Source organism: Topomyia yanbarensis, chromosome 2, assembly GCF_030247195.1.
Source record: "Topomyia yanbarensis strain Yona2022 chromosome 2, ASM3024719v1, whole genome shotgun sequence".
Lineage (NCBI taxonomy): Eukaryota > Metazoa > Arthropoda > Insecta > Diptera > Culicidae > Topomyia > Topomyia yanbarensis.
The window spans coordinates 126,075,265-126,099,413 of record NC_080671.1 but is presented as its reverse complement, the minus strand read 5'-3'; the positions used below and the strand labels follow the sequence as shown (position 1 = coordinate 126,099,413).

The 24,149-nt window shown below is 35.6% G+C and overlaps 1 protein-coding gene across 2 annotated transcripts in view; it reads right to left on the bottom strand.

Annotated features, from left to right (window-relative positions):
- Nucleotides 1–24,149, bottom strand: part of LOC131681005 (developmental protein eyes absent) — a 145,289-nt gene that overhangs the window by 2,402 nt on the left and 118,738 nt on the right. For both annotated transcript variants that reach the window (XM_058961714.1, XM_058961713.1), the window contains one exon: nucleotides 8,201–9,479. In XM_058961714.1, the coding sequence (XP_058817697.1) occupies nucleotides 8,201–9,479 (1,279 nt within the window). The remainder of the gene's footprint in view (nucleotides 1–8,200; nucleotides 9,480–24,149) is intronic.

Sequence of the window (24,149 nt, the reverse complement as noted above, 5' to 3'; positions counted from 1 at the left end):
CAAAGATCAATCAAGTCTTGACATCTTTGCGGAACACCATAAATGGCATATCTAAATTTAAAGTGGTGGCCTTTTGTGACAATTCCCGTCTAAAACCATGACATTTGAGTATTTTTGGTGCGATGCCTTCGAATATATAGTTAACAAACTTGAACCACAAACTCTGATGTCTGTTCCGTATCACTCAACATTCTCTTAATTAGGGTTACCACCCCTCCAGTTTTGACCCGGAGACTCCAGCTTTTGAAGGCGTTCTCCGGGTTCTAATTCAATTTCTCCTGGTCTGTATAGTACTGATTTTCAAACGAGTTCTTCCAGCGTTCACACTGGCTACTCTTGCAGCGTCTAATGACACAGCGGAGAACTGTGTTCTTTTGTTGGAACTTCCCTAACGACTGGGGTGGCGAATGCGCCTCGCAAAGAATTCCGAAAGACATCTTAGCATGCTTTCCACACCATGACGCTTTCCTATTCTTGGTAGCGGAAAGCAATGCTAGTTCGGCTTATCCTCCACAGCGAGAGTGGCTGGTGCTTCTGGATAATTTGCGGTTAGCCGGGCAAGTAAAATTCTACACCTTTCTAAACCGACAAAAGTGTTCGCAAACGCTAACAATTTACACCTTAATCTGAACAGTACAGACAATGCTTTGCCAATTTGTTAATTTGATGACCTGACGACTTACCAAGGGATTGGAAGAGTTTAAGCTTGTTTCTTTTCAACTCAGCAAATAATAAATATCTTCATTTAAATAGAAAAATAGAAATTTATGACAAACTAGCTAATACCCGTCGCGCGTTGCTGCAACTTTCAACGGAATAGAAGTAAAACATAATTTGTTCTGGCGGGTAAATGATCTCCAACCAATAGCACATTAACACGCTCCATAACAACTGTCTACTACGTACAAATTTACGGCGATCTATTAGATGTATATGTAATACATTAGATGTATATGTATTACAATGAACTCGTGAAAATTAGGGTGAAGTCAGTCAAAAGTGTGCTCCCCCGCTACATATCGCTCGAACATGCCTAGCGACATTCTCCTCCTGTTTATAGCAGACGTAATATATTTCTGGGTGTCTGTCATGCAGAGCTCTGTCAGAATGTTTTTCGTGAGAATTCAATTACCGAGGACATTTTCGGATTTACACACACGTAGTTTTTGTTACACCACAAACAGCGAAGGGTTTACGCAGTTGTTGGATAAATTTACAATCTTTCGGAAGCACCAGAGATGAATCTTTAGCACTAAAAACACGATATTGAAGTAAAGCAAAAACACCCACGATCTCAACTAACTTCCCTGGGCTATTCCTATGTATGTGGATGCCTGACAATCTCCAATAACAACAATTTGCTATCAATTTGTAAGCAAAGGTTGAAACAACTACAAGAACTACCATTAATTACAAATATCTCCATTTTAAGCCTGTTTCACACGAATGGATTTTTTGTGGCGCAGCTTTCAGTGGCGATTTTAAATCGCATGTTGTGTACATATGAGAAGACTTTTTGTCTGCCGATGTTACGTATGATGATTAGCATAACTTAATATTAGGTAATTTGACTAAAACAGGTGTGCAGAAATCGAAGGGCGATTCACTTCAGTATTTTCGATTCAGACATACGTATTGAGAGACGTATTTCTGTATTATTCACGAAATACAATGTATTATATGTATTGGCGTATTATTTCATAATTCTTATGAATTAGTGCACTAAAACATACACCTGTATGCAACTATTGTATTTTTGTTCAATAATCAATTGAAGCCGTGTGATATACAATTCTGGCGCTTAAGTGGTGGTGTAGAATGTAAATGGAATAAATTAATAAATACTTACGATAAATTAATTTTGTAGAAATGGGATTACTAGGGTAATTTTTCATGATTGATTTGAGAAGTACGAATAATCGGGGAGATTCGTCAGATATGCTGCTAACCTTTATCTTTAGATGGTGGAAAACTAATTAGCCTTACTTCAGCACCATTTTTGAGCAACACGGTGTTATATTTAATCACTGCAGTATTTGCTGAATTTATTTCAGAGATTGAAATGCTTCTCAGTCAAATCAGCCGAAATTCCTGCTGGCTATATTACACTCGGTTGTGTCACTGTAGCCTGGGTTCTGGCAGAAACCAACCGGAATTTCAACTGGACTTAAAGTTATTGCTGAACTGCAAATTGATTGGAAGCAACTCGTAATTTGCAAACGATGGATCCTTGCGTTTTGAATTTTCTATCCAAGGAGCGTTGTATTCGATTTGACCCTATTCCGCAAATGAGTGTTGGTTTCAAATGCAACCCTAAGAGAAGAGAAGACAATCGCGTAGCCAATTTGATCCAGTCCTAACCTCAATATTGAACCAGCTTCTGATTGGTCATTTTGCCAGTCATGAGCGTTCATTATATTTACAATCGGGATGGAAAACAGTGCTGCTGAATCTATTTTGGCTATTTTTCATACGCATCAACATTTCGTGCAAATTAAATAAAATACCTGAATGACGATATAGTTACGTGTATTGTTAAGAGAGACATGAATAAATATTTAATTTAATTTTTAAATGCAGCTAGCATTGTAAATTCTTGGTAGAGGTGCGATCTTTTAGGTACAATTTTTTTCGGCAATTGTAATAAACATTCAAAGGGAATCTGGCATCGATGAACGCTTGTTGTCTTCAGATTTACGGCAGGGGCAAGTCGAGAAAATTAAGAAGAGCAAGAAGCCTGTTGTCGTCTCTTCTCTTAGATGCAACCTATTAATCTAAAAAATCATCCATCGCAATGTAAACTTCGAACATGTAAGTTTTTGGGCATGGTTTGACTGTTTAAGACAAGCATTACCCTATTATTTATGACATTTATACGAGACAATTCTTGTTCAAAAATTTCTGCGGCTAAGAAGTTTCGGATTTACCAATCGTATCCTGGGAGTATTTTTAAATGCACGGGATGTTTGTAATCTTTAGGTTCCAAAGATTATAGGCTTTTACCTCTCAGTTAAACCACAGACTAACAGACAAAACACCATGTGGAAGTTCCCTAAAAAAGTATCGATCCGGCAATTTTTCCAGAACACTAGCTCCACCTTTTATTTCCGGTTCCAAACACTCACTTGCTGGTGGGTTACCCCTCAAGTTTAGGAACAATTTTTAACTAGTGGTCTATCCTCCAAATGCTTGTTCATATGGCAGTGGCGCAATAACTGCAAATGTGGCCATTTAAAATCACTGTTAAAGCGCGCGACGTATTATTTTCGAGTGTTATATCTGTTAGTCTTTGGTTAAACCAACACGAATTCATGTTGATTTCTGCCTGTATCTCACTCAAATCATTCAACCGATTCTGAGTCCGTTTTCTTTGAGTCCGCATTCCGAAGAAAAGCAAACAATCTAGTTTACATAACATACGCCTTGCTATAATAAAAACTAATAAAACATACTGAATTAGTTTCATCCACACCATGAAACTAAGTGTACTGGTTGACGAATTGGATGGTTATCGGCGCATTGAAAAATGTTTCCGGCAATACTATTTTTTGTATATTACCGTATTTTCGGCGTATTGACAAAATCTTCCGGCAGTAACGTATTTTTAGTGTACTGGTGTATTTTCGACGTATTAAATGTATTAAGGTGTATTGAAGTATTTCTCGTGTATTTTTTCAATCGTGTATTTTCAATTCACTTGGAATGTGGAGCGAACTGTCCCATGGCAAAAATAAGCTCAAGTTGTATTATTTATTTGTTGTGCACATATCTGTTTAAAACTACCCTCTAGATCCAACTTTTAATTAAAATAAAATCACCTTCTTGGAATATCTGTTAATTCGCCTCATTAACATAGTGAACCGAAATAGGACGCAACGGCGCTTAGCAAAATAAATTATTACGAGCATACCTCATATCTCGTTATTTTGCCACAACTAAATATTATTTATTTTAACTGGAGAGTTCATTGATGTTAATTCCACTATAGAAGCACTCGTTAAACGCTAGGATAGGCCTAGTGTTATAAAACGTGATACAGAAATACGGCTGTACACATTATTGCCATTATTGTTCAGATACACTACCACAATCAAAACAAACTTTTTGCATTCAGTACACAGAAAAGAATCACCAGTGCGGCCAGACTAAAATATAAACTTGAAAATATAATATAATGCAATTTTAGGTTTAATTATCAAATGTTTTTGGTTATTTAACTGATTGCCGATTGCAGAGATTTTATTTTTTTTTATCTGGACATAACATTCGGCTCGGGACAATGCAAAGTTTGATGTGAAACTAGTCAATACCAGGTTTTAGCAGTCTTCCCAAATGAACATCGAACACCATGTTGGCTCTAGTTCTGTGCTCATCCTACACCATCATTTCGTGTGCAAACTCGAACGCGCTAATGCGTACCAAAACACGAGCATTTGTTCGTCTGCAGTACCGAACCCCATGTACGTACGCGGTGTTCGTACACACAGGTTCTTGATACTAGTTTTCTCTCCCCATCATCACTAGCATTGACTCATTCTGTTTTGTGTGTGCCTTTCTTATGTACGCACACGGTGTACGCACACAATGTTTAAACCTAAGTTTGCACATCGTTCGCTTGGGTTCGGTGTTCGATGTCAACCTGTACACAAAGGCAGAGCATGTTTGAGGTTGAACGCGTGCACGAAATTTTGTACACGGGTGCAAACTTGTAGATGTTCATGGGAAGGCTGGGTTTTAGCACAGATAACAGACGTTTAGGCTCGATTTGAATCGTGTGTAAATACCCGCTGCTGAAATTCCGAATAAATCAGACATCTGAAACATGTTTGGCAAACGTTTGCAGATGGCGCAGTGATCACTACAATGCAGTTAGAGTGCAGCTGTCAAACACGTGTAGCAAACAGTTGCGCAGATGGCACGGATTTTCAACGTATATCAATTTGAAAGTTTACACAGGTTTTTGAAGAAATTTTGTTCTAGCCTAAACGTCTGTTATCTGTGGTTTTAGCTTTCGCATGATTATTTCCAGCGAGTGCAATACTGGGCACTCTTCTTCTAACAACTGATGAAGTTCTAACCAGTGACATGTTTTGTTTAGTTTTGTAGCTTTGGAATGGGATCCCAATCGAGATTCCTATGCTCTTATAAGGGGGAACAAATGTGAAATGGATGTTTTGTCTGTTTGCCTTCCTCAAAAGAAAGGTATTGCAATTGCTCTGAAAACCTACTTTTTAACGGAGGCCTGGAAGGCCGAGTGACATATACCATTTGATTCAGCTCGTCAAGTTCGGCAAATGTCTGTGTGTGTATGTATTTATGTATGTGTATGTGCGTCTGTGTGTGTACGCGAACACAATCTCACTCACTGTTCTCAGAGATGGCTGAACCGATTTTCACAAACTTAGTCCCAAACGAAAGGTACAACGTTCCCATAGGCTGCTATTGAATATATAATGAATCCGACTTCTGGTTCCGGAATTACAGGGTGATGAGTTCGATCACGCAGAAAATGTCGATTTTAATAAATTCTGCAATGAGTGCATAAAGGTGAATTTTTTTCCAAAATGTGACCACAACTGCTTCAATTTGTAGTACTATGTCACTAAAAGCCATTCAAAGACTCTTTGGTCACATTGGCCACCATCATCGGTTCCGAAAGCACCGGCGGATGTATCCAAATTCAGAATACCAGTCACATCGGTTTCTCGGAGATGGCTAGACCGAATCAACCAAACTTAGTCTCAAATAAAAGGTGTTGCGTCCCCGTAAATGGCTATTCAATTTTATCCCGATCCGACTTCCGGTTCCGGAGTTACGGGTTGTGGTGTGCGATCACAGAGCAAATTGTGATTGAAACCGATACTCCGATGAAAGCAAAAAAGGTAATAATTTCGCTAAAATGTCTCTCAAATAACTTAAATTTGCAGTTCTAGGTCACCGACGGCCAAACAAACTTTCGTTAGCTACATTGACCACCATAGACGGTTCCGGAAGTGCCCGGGAAAAGCGGCCATCTTCCAAAACTAGCAAACTCATATCAGTTTCTCGGAAATGGTTGGGCCGATTTTCACAAACTTAGTCCCAAATGATAGCTTATTTATATTATCCCCACAGATGCCTATAAAATTTCGCACGGATCGCTTATATGGTTCCGGATATATAGACTGAACCGTCCGGTCACATATGAAATTCCTATATAAGCCCATGAAATTTCAGAAATCGAATACGTATTTTTGATGCCAAACATCTTCAAAATGCATGAAACGTCGAGATTTTATGTTATCACGAAATTTTTTTTTATAAAAATCGACTTTTTGGGACTTTGCCGATTTCGCACCTTTTTTCAGTTCAATATTACCGTGGCTGTTTTTTCTTTTGCAAAATTTTAGAACTCGAATAATGATTTCTTTTCTTGTAAATTTGTCATGCCATGTATAATAATAAAATGTAATATATGCATTTGAAAGCTTTTAATGAATTAAACAACGCAAACATTCTCGTGTTCATGATTGAGAAAGGCACAATTGCACCGCTAGGTGGATTAAAACAGGTTTTTTTTATTTCATTCCATGTACTCACTTTTGTTCAGTTTATTTATTTCATGGATTTTATGCGTGTTATTTATTTTATCCATCTTGAATATTTGAATAATTTTAAATATATGATGATTGCATTTTAATTATTTATTTATCATTCTGCCTTTTTTATTAATTTTGTTCATTTGAGCTCGTTTTATCTATTCAGTTTGTTCATTTTATGCATTTTATTCATATCGTTCATTTGACTTATTTTCTTCACTACTTTCATTTTATGCATTCTATTCATTTTCTTCATTTCATACTTTTTATTCAGTTCCTTCGATTGATTAATCTCACTAATTTTTTCAGTCATTAATTTCATTCATATCATCCAAATGATTAATTTGACGAAATTTATTTCATTATATTATTTTCATAACTTTCTCAACATAGTTTATTTTTATTTTAGTCATTTAATACATATTGTGTTGCTTATTTTCTTCTACCTTTTAATCATTTTATCAATTATCTTCGTCTTGTTTATTTGATTCGTTTGTGTTATTTACTCATCTTATCATTTAATTTATGTCCTTCTTTTATTAATTTTATTCATTTGAATCATTTTAATCATTTTTTTCATTTTATTCCTTTCATGTTCAATCATTCTCTTTATTGAATTCATCCAATTTGTGAGTTTAAGTCAATCTACTACTTTTTGAATATCGCCAAATTTTTCATTTAATGAGCTGGACTAATTTGGTTCATTTATTTTATTAATTTGATTTTTATTTATCATTCTACTCATTTTACGAGTTTGATAGCTTTTCACATTTCCTACAAAAGAAATTTATAGGGTTCGCTCATATTTTGAAAACTTTTTTACTTATATTTTTGCTTTAAATTTTCTTCAATTCCATTTGTGTTTCTGATTTTCTAAAATTTATTCAGAGTAATTTTAATCGTGCAGGACTAGAAACGGTGTTCATCCTATTGGGTGCCTACTTCGCATGAGTTCTGCAAGCTAATGAATGATCCAACAGTGATATATGTTAGAAATGTCTCATCTCACTGATAGGTGGATTAAGTTAGTTTTTCTTAATATGTTCTAATATCAAAAGTGATTAAGCGAACGGAAATTTTTAAATAAATACGAAAAGTTTCGCAAAATTAACATTTTTGGGCTACCCCAATAAATATGTTTTCATGCCAAAAACGAATTCGGCGTACCAAAATCACATAATAAACATCTTATTTGAACTAGTTAGTGAGAGACATGCGGAGACGCCATCTTGAGCCGGCAAAACTCAAATTCTTGAGCCAGCCGTGCTAATCTTGTCCTTTTTGGGAGCACTGCTAGATTTTAACAATGGAATTGAAGGTTACCATTTTATCCGCATTACTCTCTGCATATCTCTTCCTAGGGGATAACTAATTTGAACCGAACTGAAGTTTTGACTGTAGCCCAGCTTTTGTTCTAAGCCGATGGATGCAGAAAACCCCCTATTTTAGTTCAAACTTGAAGCAGACACTACTAGTGGGACTAGCAATTGGCTCAGGGATATGTGACTCTTCCTGTTTCTCTAGTAGTCTACTAAAATGATTACTTGGCCGGATCAAATCAACCGATCATTACCCTATGTAGAATATTCTTTGAAATCACTAGTACTGAAAGCGACACTCACCTTGTTATACTTTGCCGCGTAGGTCCCCGTCAGCAGCGAGTGGAATATGATGATCGTTTCGTCCAGATCCCACACGAAGATCCGTTCGGGTGCTTTCTCCGGCACGCCCGGTTCGGACGTCGAGCTTCTCGTCGGACTAGGATTTGCATGCCGTCGGCCTCGCGTCCGGCCGGGTTTCCCGGTGGGCGTAGTTTTTGCTGCTGCGGCTGCCGCTGCCGCTGCTACGGCGGCTGCCGAACCAGCCTGAATGGTAGGTGAGATGGACAGCGGAGATTGTGGCGAGTGTGAGTGTGCCAACATGGTAGGTGTCACCGCGGAATGCCCCTCTGAAGGACTTTCTGCTGATAGGCCAGCGGCAACGTGAAAACTCTGACTCCCACTGGACCCCGGTGAGCTCACGTACGGTGGATAGGTTGCCGTTTGGTAGTACGGTGAGTACGTTGGGTCATTGTAGTTATAGTAGTCCTGCTGACTGGTTCCGAACTGGGCGAAATTGTTGTAACCGTAGGACGAGTAGATTTGTGCCGAATTGTTATTGGCAGCAGCTGCCGCATAACTGGACGGAAGATATGTGTTTGGCGAAGGTATTTTCGATGACGTTCTCGTCTGATACGGCGATCCGTAGGACGAGTACGTGAATGGTGCGTATTGTTGCATGTTGTACGTGTAGGAATAGTAATCGGATTTCTCGTACGAGTTGGCAGTGCTTTGCAGGGCGTCTAGGTTGTTGGGGTTTGCACAAAACAGTGAACTGTCGAGATGGGTAGAACCAACGGGAAGGTTCCCAGAGGATATCGCTGCGTCTAATCCAGGACTACGAATTTCCGACTTGACTGTACCGTCGGTGAGCCAGTGCGACATCCCCAACTCGGCCGAACCAAGTGCCGCGTTGGATGCACTCCCAGTTAAACTCGCGCTACTGCTATTGAGCCCACTTGATGAAGATAAGCCATCCAAAGAGCTACCAGTTGTTCCTGTAGTACTGCTACCACCTGATGTAATCGTCGAGGTAGCACCTCCGTTTAGCCGCGAAACTATGTTGCCTCCCGATGTCGAGCCGTGATTTGCAGCGGAACCGTACGGTAGACTCACTCCGTTATGTGATGCACTTGGAACAGTGGAAGCTCCACTAAGCGGTCGGTAGTTGTTGTTCAACAGGGAGTATGATCCTACTGTGTGCGAAGCCGAGGGATAATGTAATGTTGAACCACTCGGTGGCAAGCAGCTGTCGGCCGAAGCTCCCGAACTCAGACTCGATACTGATGCGGAGTTGTAGTTTCTGTAATGAAAAAAAAACAATGGTTTTGGTTTAAAAAATGGGTACGCTCATTAAATTGCGAGGAAATTTTCTACTACATTCTACGCCGGTTAAGAGGAGTCAAATTTCTTCATTACTCATGCCTTAACGGTATAAATCATAAACACCACACGAAATAGAAAAAAAGCTGAACCGAATTATTACTGTGAATCATGGACCCGTGTGGCGTTAAAAGTGTCTGATTTATTGGTTTTATTCAAAGAAAGCTGAACCGTAGCTATGACTAGGCTGCTTATGGCTCAACCAGAATATTCCACGGGTTGAACCCATAGACAACAAACAACATTAATTTTATTGTAATTCCACACTTTCTTCCTAATTATTCGAAGGTCGGCCATCGCAGTGTTTAACGTATTTGAACAAATGAAAAATGTGACCTAATTATGGTTATGGTTGGCTTTACTTTCCCTTTTTTCTGAAACGATGACAGAGGACAGTGCGGCGGGCGTACAAACCAGCTTGCAATCCGAAACCAGACTGTCTGGCAGCAAAGTAGCGACTGGCAATTGGAAATTGATCCAGTCTGGTTATCCGTGATTTGATACCGTTAGTCGGTAAACCGTGACATTTAGATCACAATATTTGTGCTTGTCGATAGAAATATCGATCATATTCTGTGCAATTGGATAGATGCTGCTTGACCCTGGTTGTGTGGGGCTTGATTTCCCATTTAATCAAGGTTGGGTTCAGGATGCTGCTTGACCCTGATTATGTAGGGCTCACCACTAATTTATTCGGTTTGTAAGTGCTTTGTTTGAAGTACGAGTTACTAGTTATAAACTTATTATGTTATTTGCATTGCTGGTAATTATTTATAAGCCGTATTTTGTAAACATCGCTGAGTACGGTTTTTGTTTGTTTGTATAGGAATTTATGATACCTTAAACGAACCATCAAGCGTGAGAAAGCACGCCTCCAATTTCACACGGTTGCGCGCAACGTCGCGAAGATGAAACCTGACCGAAGATGATACCGGGACAATGTTGTGTGTGAGGAAGAGGACGAAACCCATAATGATGGCCAATAGCAAATGGACTTTGTGTCGATTTCTGCTTGAGTTGGTTTGAAATGTCGGACAAGAGTGTGTTTGTGAGAAAGAAAAGCAAAAAAGTCTCGGTTTTTTGCTTCATCTATAGGAAGCATTATTTCACTCTACTGAAATGTGATTTGTTCAAAGTTGAGCTTTGAAGCATTTCGAAGTATTATGATGATATTAAATATTGTTAATAATAATCATCACGTGGCTGCTTGGAGGAGCATGGAGGACACGTGACCTCCCAGTCAAGAAAGGCGAACATTGTCAGGCGAGATTTTTTTTTGTTTCAATTATAGAGGTTTTAACCTCTATTTATCAACTAGTTGCCCCTAGGAACAAATGGATTTACGAATGCGGTTAAAGGCTATTTCACACTTAGACAAATTTTCTTGGGGCTGAAGTGGTCTTGGTTATTTTTCGCATTTCTGCATCATGGCTGTTCATTATTATTTAAGCAATCCGCATGTTATCGCTTGTATTTTATTTGTTCAGTGTATTTCATGTGTGCAACGAATGTAAGAAATTGTGGAATTGTTGTGAGTTAATATATACAGTGTGTCTCACAACTATTTTTTCAGGATAACTTTTTTTCTATTTGAACAAACTGCACCAAATTTTCAAGGTTTAATTTAAAACTTAATCAACGATGTTCCTCGAAATATGAAAACCATGGTGTATTTTGATCGTTTGTTATGGATATTTAAACGAAAAAGAGGTGTCCCACACTCTAATTTTTTCATGAAAGCTTTTTTTTAAATCAAACAAACTGCACCAAATTTTCAGCTTAATAAACGACGTTCTTTTCGAAATTTCGAAAATCTGAGGTCTTTCAAATAACGCTTTCTTCGGACGATAGCCAGATTGAAAATGTTTGGAGTGTGCTGATTCACAATGTGTATGACAACGCGAAGCAGTATGCGTCAGATGAAAAGTTCAAGAAAGCAATCAAATTATTCTGAATCAAGCTTAGAGAAAGAAATATAGAAAATCTTAATAATTAAATGCCGAAACGTATAAAACTTATATTTAAAATGGTGGAAATTCAATTGTTTACTACATGTGGCGTTAATTATCACTGGATAATTACTTGAATAAAGCAATTATTAAGAAAAACTGCATTTTTTCTTAGTTAACGTATAAATGTAAGGCAAAACTTTTTTCTCCAACTGCTATAACGAAAGAACAAAACACACCAGGAAAAACATCGTTGATTAAGCATTGAAATAAACTCAAAAAATTTGGTGCAGTATGTCTGAATGGAAAAAAAGTTTTCCTGAAAGTATACGATGAATTCCAAACGGATGAGTATTTTTCACATCACAACACATTTTTCATTTAAACTCCCATCCTGAAAAAAGGTTAACGTATAAATGTGGGACACGCTCTAGTATAACACTGACCCAACCGATCACTAACCTTAAGTCTTTATGAAAATCAGATCATCATAAGTAGCGACAAAAAATGACAACCCTCGGTCTACGCCTGAGTCGATTTCCAGTCCTATCAGAAGTATTTGGTCCAAATTTGTGCCAAATCGGACCAACATGTTCCCAGTTTGCATAGGATTTTTCGACAATTTACATGAAGAAAGCCGCCTAACTTGCATTTTCACCATTAGGTGGTGCTTTATGCATCAGTTTATCACTGAAAGTGAAAATTAGAAAGATACTTTTGTTGCGTACAACTTTGTCGAAGACTGCAAATCAATCCAATTTCCTTTGTGGGAGGCACCCAAAGATCATTTTTTCATTATAACTTTTTTCTGAGATTTTTCCGATTCTTTAAATGTTCTATGAAGTTGTTGAAATGAAGAAATTATACATACGAAGACGTCAACATTTTTTATTTCACAACTTAAGAGTTATCAAAACTTAAGAGTTATTAAATAAAGTGGGTTAAAAATACCGCCATTTGGATTTAAATGTGTACTTTGACATTTCCAATGATTTATTGAAATATTCGACACATAGAAAAAAATCACTAAAAAATGTATAATGAAAAAGTTGTACTTATTTTGTTACAAAATGCAAAACATACATTACCGGAAAGTATTTTTATATACAGGCCGGTGGATGCCCGTTGTGAGTAATTTTTTTCTTGTAATACTTTGCACTGTCTTTCTCATAGAATTGAAATGTTTTCCACATATTTCCCCATCTCTTAGTAATTGACGTTCGAAATGGCGGTAGTTTTAGTTTTGAAATAAAAAATGTTGACGTCATTGACAAATATTTGTAATTTCTTAATTTCAACAATTTCATAGAACATTTAATGAATCGGAAAAAATTCAGAAAAAAGTTATAATGAAAAAATGATTTTAGGGTGCCTCCCACAAACAACGCCCTTTATCTCAACACCATTACATTTTGGAGAGTTTGCATGTTCAACAAGTTTTCTCGCAGTAAAATTTTCTATAACTTTCTCATTGACATCGTGACTCTATCTCGAAAGTTAGTGGAAATAAACTTTCTATCTCACTTTTAGGTGGATTGATCACAATTCAACAGACATCAAATGAAGGGAGCTTCTATTGTGAAAAAATATTCCTAACCATTAATTAAACGCACGTTTTGGTATCATTGCGTCCACTGTGCCATCTGAGGAATTCCACGAAGATCCGTCCGAAAATAATTAAAATCCTGACCGACCATCTTAGATTCCTATGAAACTTTACACATTTCATCGGCATGGAAGACTAAACATTTTCCACAATCGGTAAGATTATTTTGACTCAAGAGCAATTTTTTAAAAGGGCGAATTTCTGCGTGCACTAATTTCAAATTTTTTTTGTTCGATTACTGTATTCTTTTTTGAGAACGAGTTTCAGAGAATAAATATTTATGTACGAAAAAAATATACACTGAAAAAAATGTCGAGTCATTTTTCACAAAAACAATTTTTTGTTTTTGTTTTCCTAACAATAACTTTATACATTTTTTTAAATTTCATACTAATTGGCATACAAAACTGTAATTTTATTACAGAACATAATTCTAAGTCTCGTTTTAATTCAAAATATAACAAACAAAAATCTTCCAAAATGCGATAGTTTTCGAGATATTTGGAATTTTGTTCCAACAAAAAACAGTTTATTCGTGTGATTATGCCCTTTTTAAAAGTTATTCGCGTTACCCAATGATAAAATGTCAAAAATCTAATGTTTATCGTTTTAAAGACGTAAAAGAAATTTTTTTTATCTGGATCATGGAGAAGCATTCAATAAAAAAAATTTCCTAACAAAAACTTTTGACACGTTTCTATAATTCATAATATTTGCAGTCAAAAATACAATTTTCAATTTAAATATAATTCTAAATGCTATTTTAAATCAAAGTGCTCATAACAAAAAAATTCTGAAATGTAGTAGTTCTAGAGATATTTCAAATTTTGTTTTAACAACATAATTCTTTTGTTTTCTTACGACCTTTTCAGAAATTTTTCGCGTTTCTCTATCAACAATAATACGTTTTTCAAAAGGCCTATAACATTTCTAGTAACTTTCTCTTTGACATCAAGATGATATTGTAAACCATTTGAAAGCTATACGAAAGCAAACAAAATACTATTCAACCATAGGGTCTTATGATTAAACTAAATAGTTCGATCATATTTTGGTTGATTTCGTATAGCTTTCAAATGGTTTACAATTACAGTTTTGTATGTCAATTAGTATGAAATTTAAAAACAAGTATAAAGTTATTGTTAGAAAAACTTTTTTACCGATAAGTTCTCCATCATACAATCACATTCAAAATATCTTTTCTCTATAGGTTTTTGGTTTTTAAAATATAAAAAATTAGAAAAAAGGATTTTTTGTAATTTAAATTTTTAACACAAATTTTTGTTTTTGTGAAAAATGACACAACATTTTTTTCAGTGTATATTTTTTCATACATAAATATTCATTCTCTGAAACTCGTTCTCATAAAGTTTTGCTGTATACAATACAGGATTCGAACAATTTTTTTTTTAAATTAATGTACGTACGTATGTTTACGCCCTTTTGAAAAATTGCTCTTGCATCAAAATATTGCAATTGTCAGAGAAAATAATGGAGACTCAGAAACCGAACACAACTTCAAAGTTTCGTTCGAATCGACCATGATCATATGTTGTTCATGGAATCCCTCATGTGCAAAACTGATTCAGACATCACTTCATATAAAAATACTTATTTTAAGGAAGTTCGATTAATGTGTAATCTTAGACAAAGTTGTAGGCAATAAAATTTTTCTGATATTTTCACTTGCAGTGATAAACTGTTGCATATAATGCCACCTAGCGGTGAAAATACGACTTAGTGCGCTTTCTCCGTCATAATTGTCGAAAAACTAACATGAAAGCTTCGAAATACGTTGGACCGGTAGCTAATCTTGTCCGATTTGATTCAAATTTGGAGCAGAGACTACTGGTGGGACTAGAAATGGACATTTATCTAGTCATCGTTACCATATTTATCTATCTACCTATCATTTCTTCAGGTGTAAATTTTATGTGTTGAACATATTCGGTCTATCCACTCATTGAATACATACTTGAAGTACATGCTGGAAAATGCATAAAAGAGACGGAAATAGAAAATGTAAACAATCGCTTACGTATGTGCGCAGAGTTTGCATATTTTATTTGTCCGTTTTGCTACGATTTTTATGTAGGACTAGTGCCACGATCATACTAACCACTAAGAACTCTTCATGGTTGGGGCTCGAACATACGACGAATGACCAACGTGTAACTAATCCTCTAAACCGCCCGACCAGGGTCGATATATAAGTTTACCCCTGTTTAATAGTGCAGGGTGTTTTTTCTTCAACTTTTCATGCAATCTATCAATTTGGTGACAGTACAATTTTGCAATAATGGTGAGGTTTCGTTCTAGTGGCTAATAGTAAACAGCACCCTTGCACGGTAACAAACATTGTTCTCAAAATCGTGAATAAAGTGCCATAAATTCTGGAACGATCATGTTTTTACGTTACGAGAACAGGACTATGAACAAAAACATGTGTTTTATAATTAAGTTCCTTTTCCCTTCAGTAACGCCTGCACAACGCTTTTATTAGATGGAGATAGTTGTTTTTGTGATGTGAATTTTAGTCACCGTTACCGCCATAGCATTACTAAATAGATTTTATGCACGTGAACTAATGCGCTACTTTGTTAATATTATTCATAAAACAAAAGGTTGACTTATGGTTTTATTCAGAGAGTTAGGATCATTATTCAGAGTTCGACTATATGAAGTGAACTGATTCATGATTTATTACATCTTGATCATGATCTGGTTTTCGTGATTGTGAATTACTTAACAAAATCAAAACCGACTGAATATTTTCTAGTGAACAACTTCGCGAAACTCGGAATCTTATTCTTGAATCCATTCAACCCTCGCGAACCTAATGTTTTCTAATATTAGTCCTGATTCAATATCCGTGCTCGTGAAATATTTCATACAATTAAACAATATTATTTATGGATACGTGAACTGACTCACGCATTCTAGCGTATTAGTCACAACTCAGGATTCGTGTTCGAGAAGTAGTTCACGAAATCATGAAATATTATTTATCGATACGTGAACTTATGAATGATTCCTAGTATAATAGTAACGATTGACCATGCGTGCTCGTGAAATAATTCACTAAATATTTTATGATTTCATGAATTTGTGAATTGGTGCATGATTCTTAGTATCTGATTCACGATTTATCTTGCATGCTTGTGTGTTCAGAAGATATCCCTAATCATTTACAATTTCATGCAACTGTGCACATGGTCATGAAATTTTCACGTGAACTCTTTCACAAAATTTGTATTGTTATTTGTGTAATCATTTTTATTCTTGCACTTTTTCATGTAATATCTTATAGCTATGTCCAGCAACTAGCGACCAGTAATAGATACGAGCAGTAGGTATAAGAAAACTATTACTTATTAGAACCTCGAACATCGTTATTCATTTGATAAGGCGCTGTGTGATAAAAATCGAAAACAGCGCTGAGCACAAAAAAAAAACATTATAGAGCCACAAATCGTGTTTGTGATACAGCTCACAAATCAAGATGCTAAGAATCAATCGAAGTTTTATGATCCAGTTCATATCGTCACGTTACTCCTAGTAAAAAAAACCAATGGTAACCAAAAATAAGATTTCACGATAAGGCGAAGGGAAATTAAGAATATCATGATAAAACTGATAATATCTTGAATGTGAGTCACATTACTTCACAAGTCAAGTTCGAAAGTACGTTCAAAAAAATTTCAGTTTATCGTGCTTGTAAACTGCGCAGGCATTGCATATGAGTAAATGCGTCCAGGTAATTTGCTACTGCGACAACAAAAACTCACATTTTCACACGAAAAGTTATTGGCACTCACACAACTTCTCCGGATAAATACAACGTGTTATTTCTCCGGATAAATAAAACCGTCGGAGAATGAGCGGATAAGCTTATCACGGTATCCTTTTTGCGCTCACTGCTTTGCTGTCACTGTCCCAAAACACGAAAAAACAAGTCTATCGTACTTCTTTGCCGCCTTTCTTTGAAATTAAATATATATTTTGACGCTTTTATTGATTTCCACGAAATTAAAATATTATCACCTTCTCCGGTGAGAAGGAAAAAATCAAATAAATTTTATCCGGAAAACTATTTCTCACGCTATTTGTGGAGACGGAGAATTTTGCGATCATCTTACCTCGGAAAAGTTGGATATCGGATAAGCTTCTACTCGCGTGAGTGAGAGAGAATTACAATGCCTGAAACTGCGAAATCATGACTAAGATCTGGAAAGCATGAACATAAATCACTCTACTTCGCCAGAAAAACTCGATAATAAACTCATGAATAAAATATAACGTTTGCGTTACGGGTTCCTGAAATCATGAATATCGTTTTTTTATCGACTCTTTTAGTTGATGTGGTTTATGCAAGTCAGTGTATTTCTAATTTTTCAACAAGATTCATAACAAAAACTAGGAGATTTAGAATTTTTGTAAACACAATTAGTTTCATGAACACGACAATTTTTTTTTATAATTTCAGGAGCTTCGTAAATCGTTAAGTTCACGAAATTGTAAGTTTTTTATGAATTCATGAACAGACTCTTTTCCGTGTATAATCCCACCAAATTCATAAAAGGGGCTTATCTCCGTGAATATCGCGCTTTGCTACATATTCCGAGGGCTCATTTGCATCTAACGATTGTCGTTTCTTAATCTCCATTTCTTATCACAAGTAATTATTTTGTCTCAAGAATAGTTCAATTTCGCATAGAGGAAGAAGAGAATTCAGGTATACAGGATGTTTTGGCCAATTCGTGAGGAACTAATACTTCAGGCATATTACGTATATACATTAGGATTCCAAACACCGTACAAATGCGTTGCGTTTGCGTTGCAAAGTACGATGCTATTCGTAGAGTGCATACTAACGAATGTCATGATGCCTATATGTAGTTTAATTCATCTTGCTTGTGAGATAAATGATCGGGAATGAACTTTATCTCTTTTGAGTTCATGAGAATGAGCATGAGAATCGTCATTGCCGGCCACAACAATCTTCACCGGTATTTAGGATAGGTTAGGAAATGTTCATGCAATACCTACTTAAGGAAGGTCACCGGCTCAGCAACGCTTCCATAGGTATTACAGAGTTGGATTGAAGGGCGGATATAGGTCTAGGATTCGTCACAAAAAGGCAATGCGACCAAGAAATAAATATGTTTTTATGCCATGTAAATTAGAGTGGGACATGGTTAAATAAAAAAAAATAAAATTTCGCTCCGAGCAACTTTTTGGGTTCCATTTCTAAGCTCGATCGGTGAAACTATATTTTTGCGCCCGTAGTTTAAAGTTTACATGGGGAAGACCGTAAAACGATTCGACGATTGTGGAAAAAAATATTAAGCAAAAATGATGCTCTGAAGATTAAATTTCAATTGTCATAGCACCACTGCTATGACTGGTCATTGTCATAGCACCACTGCTATGACACTGGTCGAATTATATTCAAAATTTTTAATTTTCTCCAATTTTGTACAAAATTCCTCAATTTATCCCTCAAAACTCTTCGGAAGTGACTAAACAGTTCAGATCATTGATTTAGAAACGGTAAGAGAAAGTCGCAACAAATTTTCATATAATTGGACAGCCAAATGCAGTGGTGCTAGAAAAAATGAACATTTTTCCAACTGTCAGAGCATCAGTCGATTTTTGCTTAATAACTTTTTCCACAATCGTCAAATCGTTTTGCGGTTGTCAAGGCTTTATTTCCTTCATAAATTTCCTATAAAAATTTCATATCGATTTATTTTTATGAAGCACTGGGCGTCTCTTGGATGAATTATTTTGTAAAAGTCGATTTCCCCATACGAAATTCCATGTAAACTTTAAACAGTGGGCGCAAAAATATAGTTTCACTGATCGAGCTGAGAATTTACACAGTTGCACTAGGACACAAATTGTACCCAAAAAAATGCTCGAAGCAGAACTTTGTTTTTTGTCCCACCCTAATGTACATGTACATTAGACCAGTATCAATTTTGATTTTTTTTTTCGAAACACTGCTAATTCAAACGGTAATTGGATGCACAGACCATATGCTAAATATAAGCTTTTTCGGATAGATCTAGTACACCCAGAAGAGGTTTCAAGTTTCTTTAGTAATATATATGGAAACTTAGAAATAAAAACTTAAAATCCGATAAAAATTTCCACAGTAACTCTGCACACCTCAAAACTTATGGTCCCGTAGATTACTTTATAATGAACAGCTTTGTAGAAGATTTCATATTGATTGGAGGTTTCCCGATAAAGTTATTTAGCTTTGTAGAACAACCGATTTTTTTTTGAAAATTCCTATTCTAAGCATGTGCGAGAAAGAGAGGCAACACATAACTTTACATGATAATATCTTTTTACTGTAAAATTGGATCAATTTGCAGTCTTCGGCAATGTTGATCCTTACACCTTAAGCTATTTATCTGCGAATTTTGGGATGCACAAGATGACACTGGCATTTTGTACTGAATGTATTGTTTCTATTGCCTGTTTGCCATATATTTTCACAAACAAACTTCAAAACTCTTGTGAGTGAACTAGAGTTTTCGGAAAAAACTAATATTTGATAGATGCTATGTGAAGCCAATTACCGTTTGATTTAACAGTGTTCCGAAAAAAAGTCAATTGAAAATGTTTAACCAAATTTTCCCCGATTTAAATAAAAATCTCAGACGAACTGAGGAAGATTTATTTTCTGAATTTTCAAAAATTTTATAGAATTGATAGAATCATCCAATACATAACATATGGCATTCAAGGAAAATATCAAGTATATGAACACGTAATGATTACGCTGATTCTTTTATTCTACTATATTTTTAATAAAGTTTAATGTACGGAAAACCGATTCATCACAATTTAAACCAAAAAATTAGTTTATTATTTGATTTCGTCGATATTTGATATTTGGGCGAATTAAGTTTTTGCTGAAACCAATAATCCAGCGCTGTTATTTTGATGCTGTCAATCTCAGTCTGGACACGAACGTTTGAGCCTAGCACAAAACTTCAAAAGCTTACCTGGGTTGAAGCTTGAAATGCTTGTCTCCGCTTGTAACGTTTGTTCCAGTTCGGACATAATCGCAAATCCCGTTAGACTACCGTTTCAGCCAGGATACAAATGACTGAAATTCAACTGATCCCATTGTTGAACTAAACTGGTTCATCGTAAAATACAACATTGGTTATTTCAAACGTTTTTTTTACCGACCGACGGATGAAGGTTTGGAAGTGAATTGTTGAAATACTCCGGAGACCAGTAATTCACCCGTCAATATAATATTGAGTTATGTTTCTCATAAAGTTATCCTTTTATCAACTGCAGTCTTAATTTCGGATGAACGCTATAATTTTTATTTCTTTTCTATTTGGTGAGTCAGCACTACAAAAAAAAACTTCACACTTATTCTCATCTAGTTTGGTATCTTAAATGATAATTATCATATTGCATATTATAATATTTGTTAATAATAGAATTTTTACGATATAATCAACTAAATATGTATTAGAAAGATTTTGACAATTTTCGACAATATTTTCAATCTTCAGTAGTACAGGCCAGATTCGATTATCCGTAGGGTGCAGAAAAATTTCGCTTCGGATAATCGAATCAAAACAAAAGTTTTTTTTCTTCATGAAATATATTTGTTATATGTTCAAAAACAGTATCTAAGGTACATGTATCTATGTTTGACTCATGGAACATTTTTTTTTTGTCAAACCGTTTTAATAACGAATATCGATCGCTGTATATTCTATAAAATGATAGTAAGACATGTTAGAAAAATAAGTTATATAGCCAAGTTATTTTATTTTTAAGTATTGTGTTCGATTGATTGGGATACTTATGTTTGGTCTAATAATAATGACGCATGAAACTAAATTCTCTGCGTGAAGTTTCAGTTAACTTAATGCTGGTTTCGGTAAATTCAGACAGAAATAACAACTGAATTTATGATTACGAACTACTGGTTTGTTTATAACAACAAAACATTGGGAATTCTTTAAGGGCCGATTTCTGCTGAACAGTCTGCGTTGGTCCAACGAAAGCCCAGCATTGGATGATTTTAAAACATGGATTACTAAGAAGATGAGTTTTGCACATGTTACAAGTAAAAAAACCAAGGATCGTGCGTTGTTCAATCAGCAGCAGCATCATCATCGTCGTCATGCGCTCTAGGGTTTTGGAGAGCTACTCAGAAACTAGCCGATTCTTGGTTCTTGAAAATTTTAAGCTATAAATACACTCAGGATTTTTTTACGCGGGGGATACAGGCCGCGTAAATGAGAACCGCGTAAATTTCAAAATCCGCTTAAATGAAGACCGCATAAATTTAAGAATTCGCGCTAATGGGAACCTCGTTAATGGATACCGCGTAAATTAAAAAAATCCGCGTAAATGAAAACCGCATAAATTTTAAAAACCGCGTAAATTTCAAAATCTGCGTAAGTGAAAACCGCGTAAATTTTAAAATCCGCGTAAAAAACCTGAGTGTATGTTCAAACGCATTGAGTGATTCAGTTTGTTATACACTTTTACTTATACTTTTTTCTCTTGTTTGCTTGGTGGAAACATCATTCAGAATCTTCATTAGGCCATTGTTTGGCATTCTACGTAGCATCTACCTTGTAACGAATTATTAGCGCTGTTCTTTTTAAAGCGGTTCAAAGTGCTGACTACAGTGAAGATCCTATTTTATTAGTCCCCGTGTTTGTCCGCCTCCGAATTTGTCAGCTTTTTGACCCGATTTTGTGTAGTTTGTAGCCAACCTATTATGTGCATAAAATTTTATAGGACACTGCACTGAATTCAAAGATTTGTTGATTATATGAAACTTCTTTATTTTTCCAAATCATTGTAATTTTAAAATTAAGTTCAAAATTTTGTGCTTCCAGGAATTGTAGATGATATCAATTTCTATCGATATTTGTATTCAAATATTGGGAGAAAAATTTTTTTTTTGTGAAAAATATGATATTTCTGTATGTCTGCATATTTTTGTGAATATTTCTTGAGAACATAAAATTCTGATCTTCCAGAAATTGTAGCTAGTATCAATTGAAATTGATTGGTGTACGAAAATATGTAAGTCATCGCATCGAATTCAAAATTATATGTAAAATAATTAAAATTTCTGTATTTCTACGAATTTTTCATTATTTTTTAGAAAATAGTTATTCTTTCAGAAACTGAAGTTAGTATCAAATAATGACTTTTAAATGTGTAATGTAGCTTGAGAAAAAATAATGTGCCGATAATCGAAACAATTTCTTCGGATTGTCGTACTACGGATAATCACATCATTTTCTACGGATAATCGAGTTACGGATAATCGAGACTACGGATAATCGAATATGGCCTGTATATACGTATTGAAACAAAATGTCGTTCCTTTATTGAAATGTTTTTATATAGAATTTAGTTAAAATCGACATAGAGGTAAGTTGAATTTTTGTTCTTTGTGTACTGGTTCAGGCAGTTGCCCAGACTAAAACAAGCTATACAATCTGAGACAATCACCTACCTGCATAACCGTTACGCCCAGCGTGTATGAACATAGTTGCTGTCGCTAATTTGACATATTTCAGTATGGTGTGCATCTTTGCTGTCATTTTGTATGATGCGCGTCTAATAATAATTTTCAATAACTATTATTGGAGAATCTTGCAAAATTAAAAGAAAATTTAGTAATACTTGTCATTTTTCTGTTGTAATAAAATAATTAGAAAAACAAGATACGGCTTTGTTATTCTTTTCAACGAATGGCTTTCAGTGTATAGCTGCTATGAATTCACTTAGTCCCTTCAAATTTGTTGAGATTTGATCACCTGCTCCATGTATTGCTTTGCTTTGAACCAATATAATAAAAAAATGGCTTAAGAATTCTTCTGTTTCAGCGCAGCGAAAATTAGAATCAAGTGCCCCAATTATCGCACTACCATTTGAGCCAATGTGTTGAGCAAATATGGCTGACGCTGCTCTAACCAATGTATAGGGTGATGATAGAAACAGGGCAAAAATAAATACTCTACATCTCCTTTTAAATATGTTTCCACAGAGGAATGAAGTGTTTTCGAATTAGGGATCGAGTCTCCACTAATCGAAGCATTTGTTTTTTTGTTTTCCAGAAAAGCTCTTAGTTCTTGTCCAGTGTAATATTTCCATGTAGTTTTTTATGATTTGTAGGTCCAACGGTATCCGAAATACGTTTTTTTATTTCGATTATAGAGGTCTTAACCTTAAGGTCAGCGTGTTATCAAGAGCTGCAACTCCAGTTCTAGTTCTCAGATCGCCATGAAAATTTGAATAAATGCTATGTACTTCAAATATATGTTAAAGAGCCTTTTTTCGCTTTACCTATGATTTAATTTGACTTTCGAAATTTCTCGCAATGATGTTGCATGCTAATTTGATCGATATAATATCCAATGATCGAAAGATTACGGCTAACGCGGTAGATCTTAAACTATACGTAGTGTCTATGATTAACGAAAAACCACCCAGCACTAAAATGTACCTACAACCGAAAACATAAACGACCTTAACCTAAATCGACCTAAGCCAGACATTCAACTATTCAAATAGTGGAAACCCGATCAACGCCGTAAAACAATTAGAACAGCAAAGCAAGTGAACTTGATCTCTTTCGAAAAAATGCATATGGGACAGGCACGTGACACAGCTAACGGTACTTTTTCATTTGGTGCTACATCCAGTCTTCACATTATTGCTTACCATGTCAGTCTCTCTAATTGCTATCAACGGTAGGCTCTTTATTTATCGTTGTTTATGACGCATGGCCATTTTCTTCCATGTTTAATGTATTCGACGAGGCGCAAATTATAAATTTTCCCATGCAAATGAATAATGCGCAACTCGGGTTGTGACTATTTTTTATATTGTTTGCACAAATTGTCGCTGCTTGCAAAATACTATCAATTCACTGTGCAGGGCAAGACGGGATCGTATAGTAGCACCTCTCCATATAAAGGTGTGATAAAATTATAAAACTTGGTGTAAAGGGTGTCACACA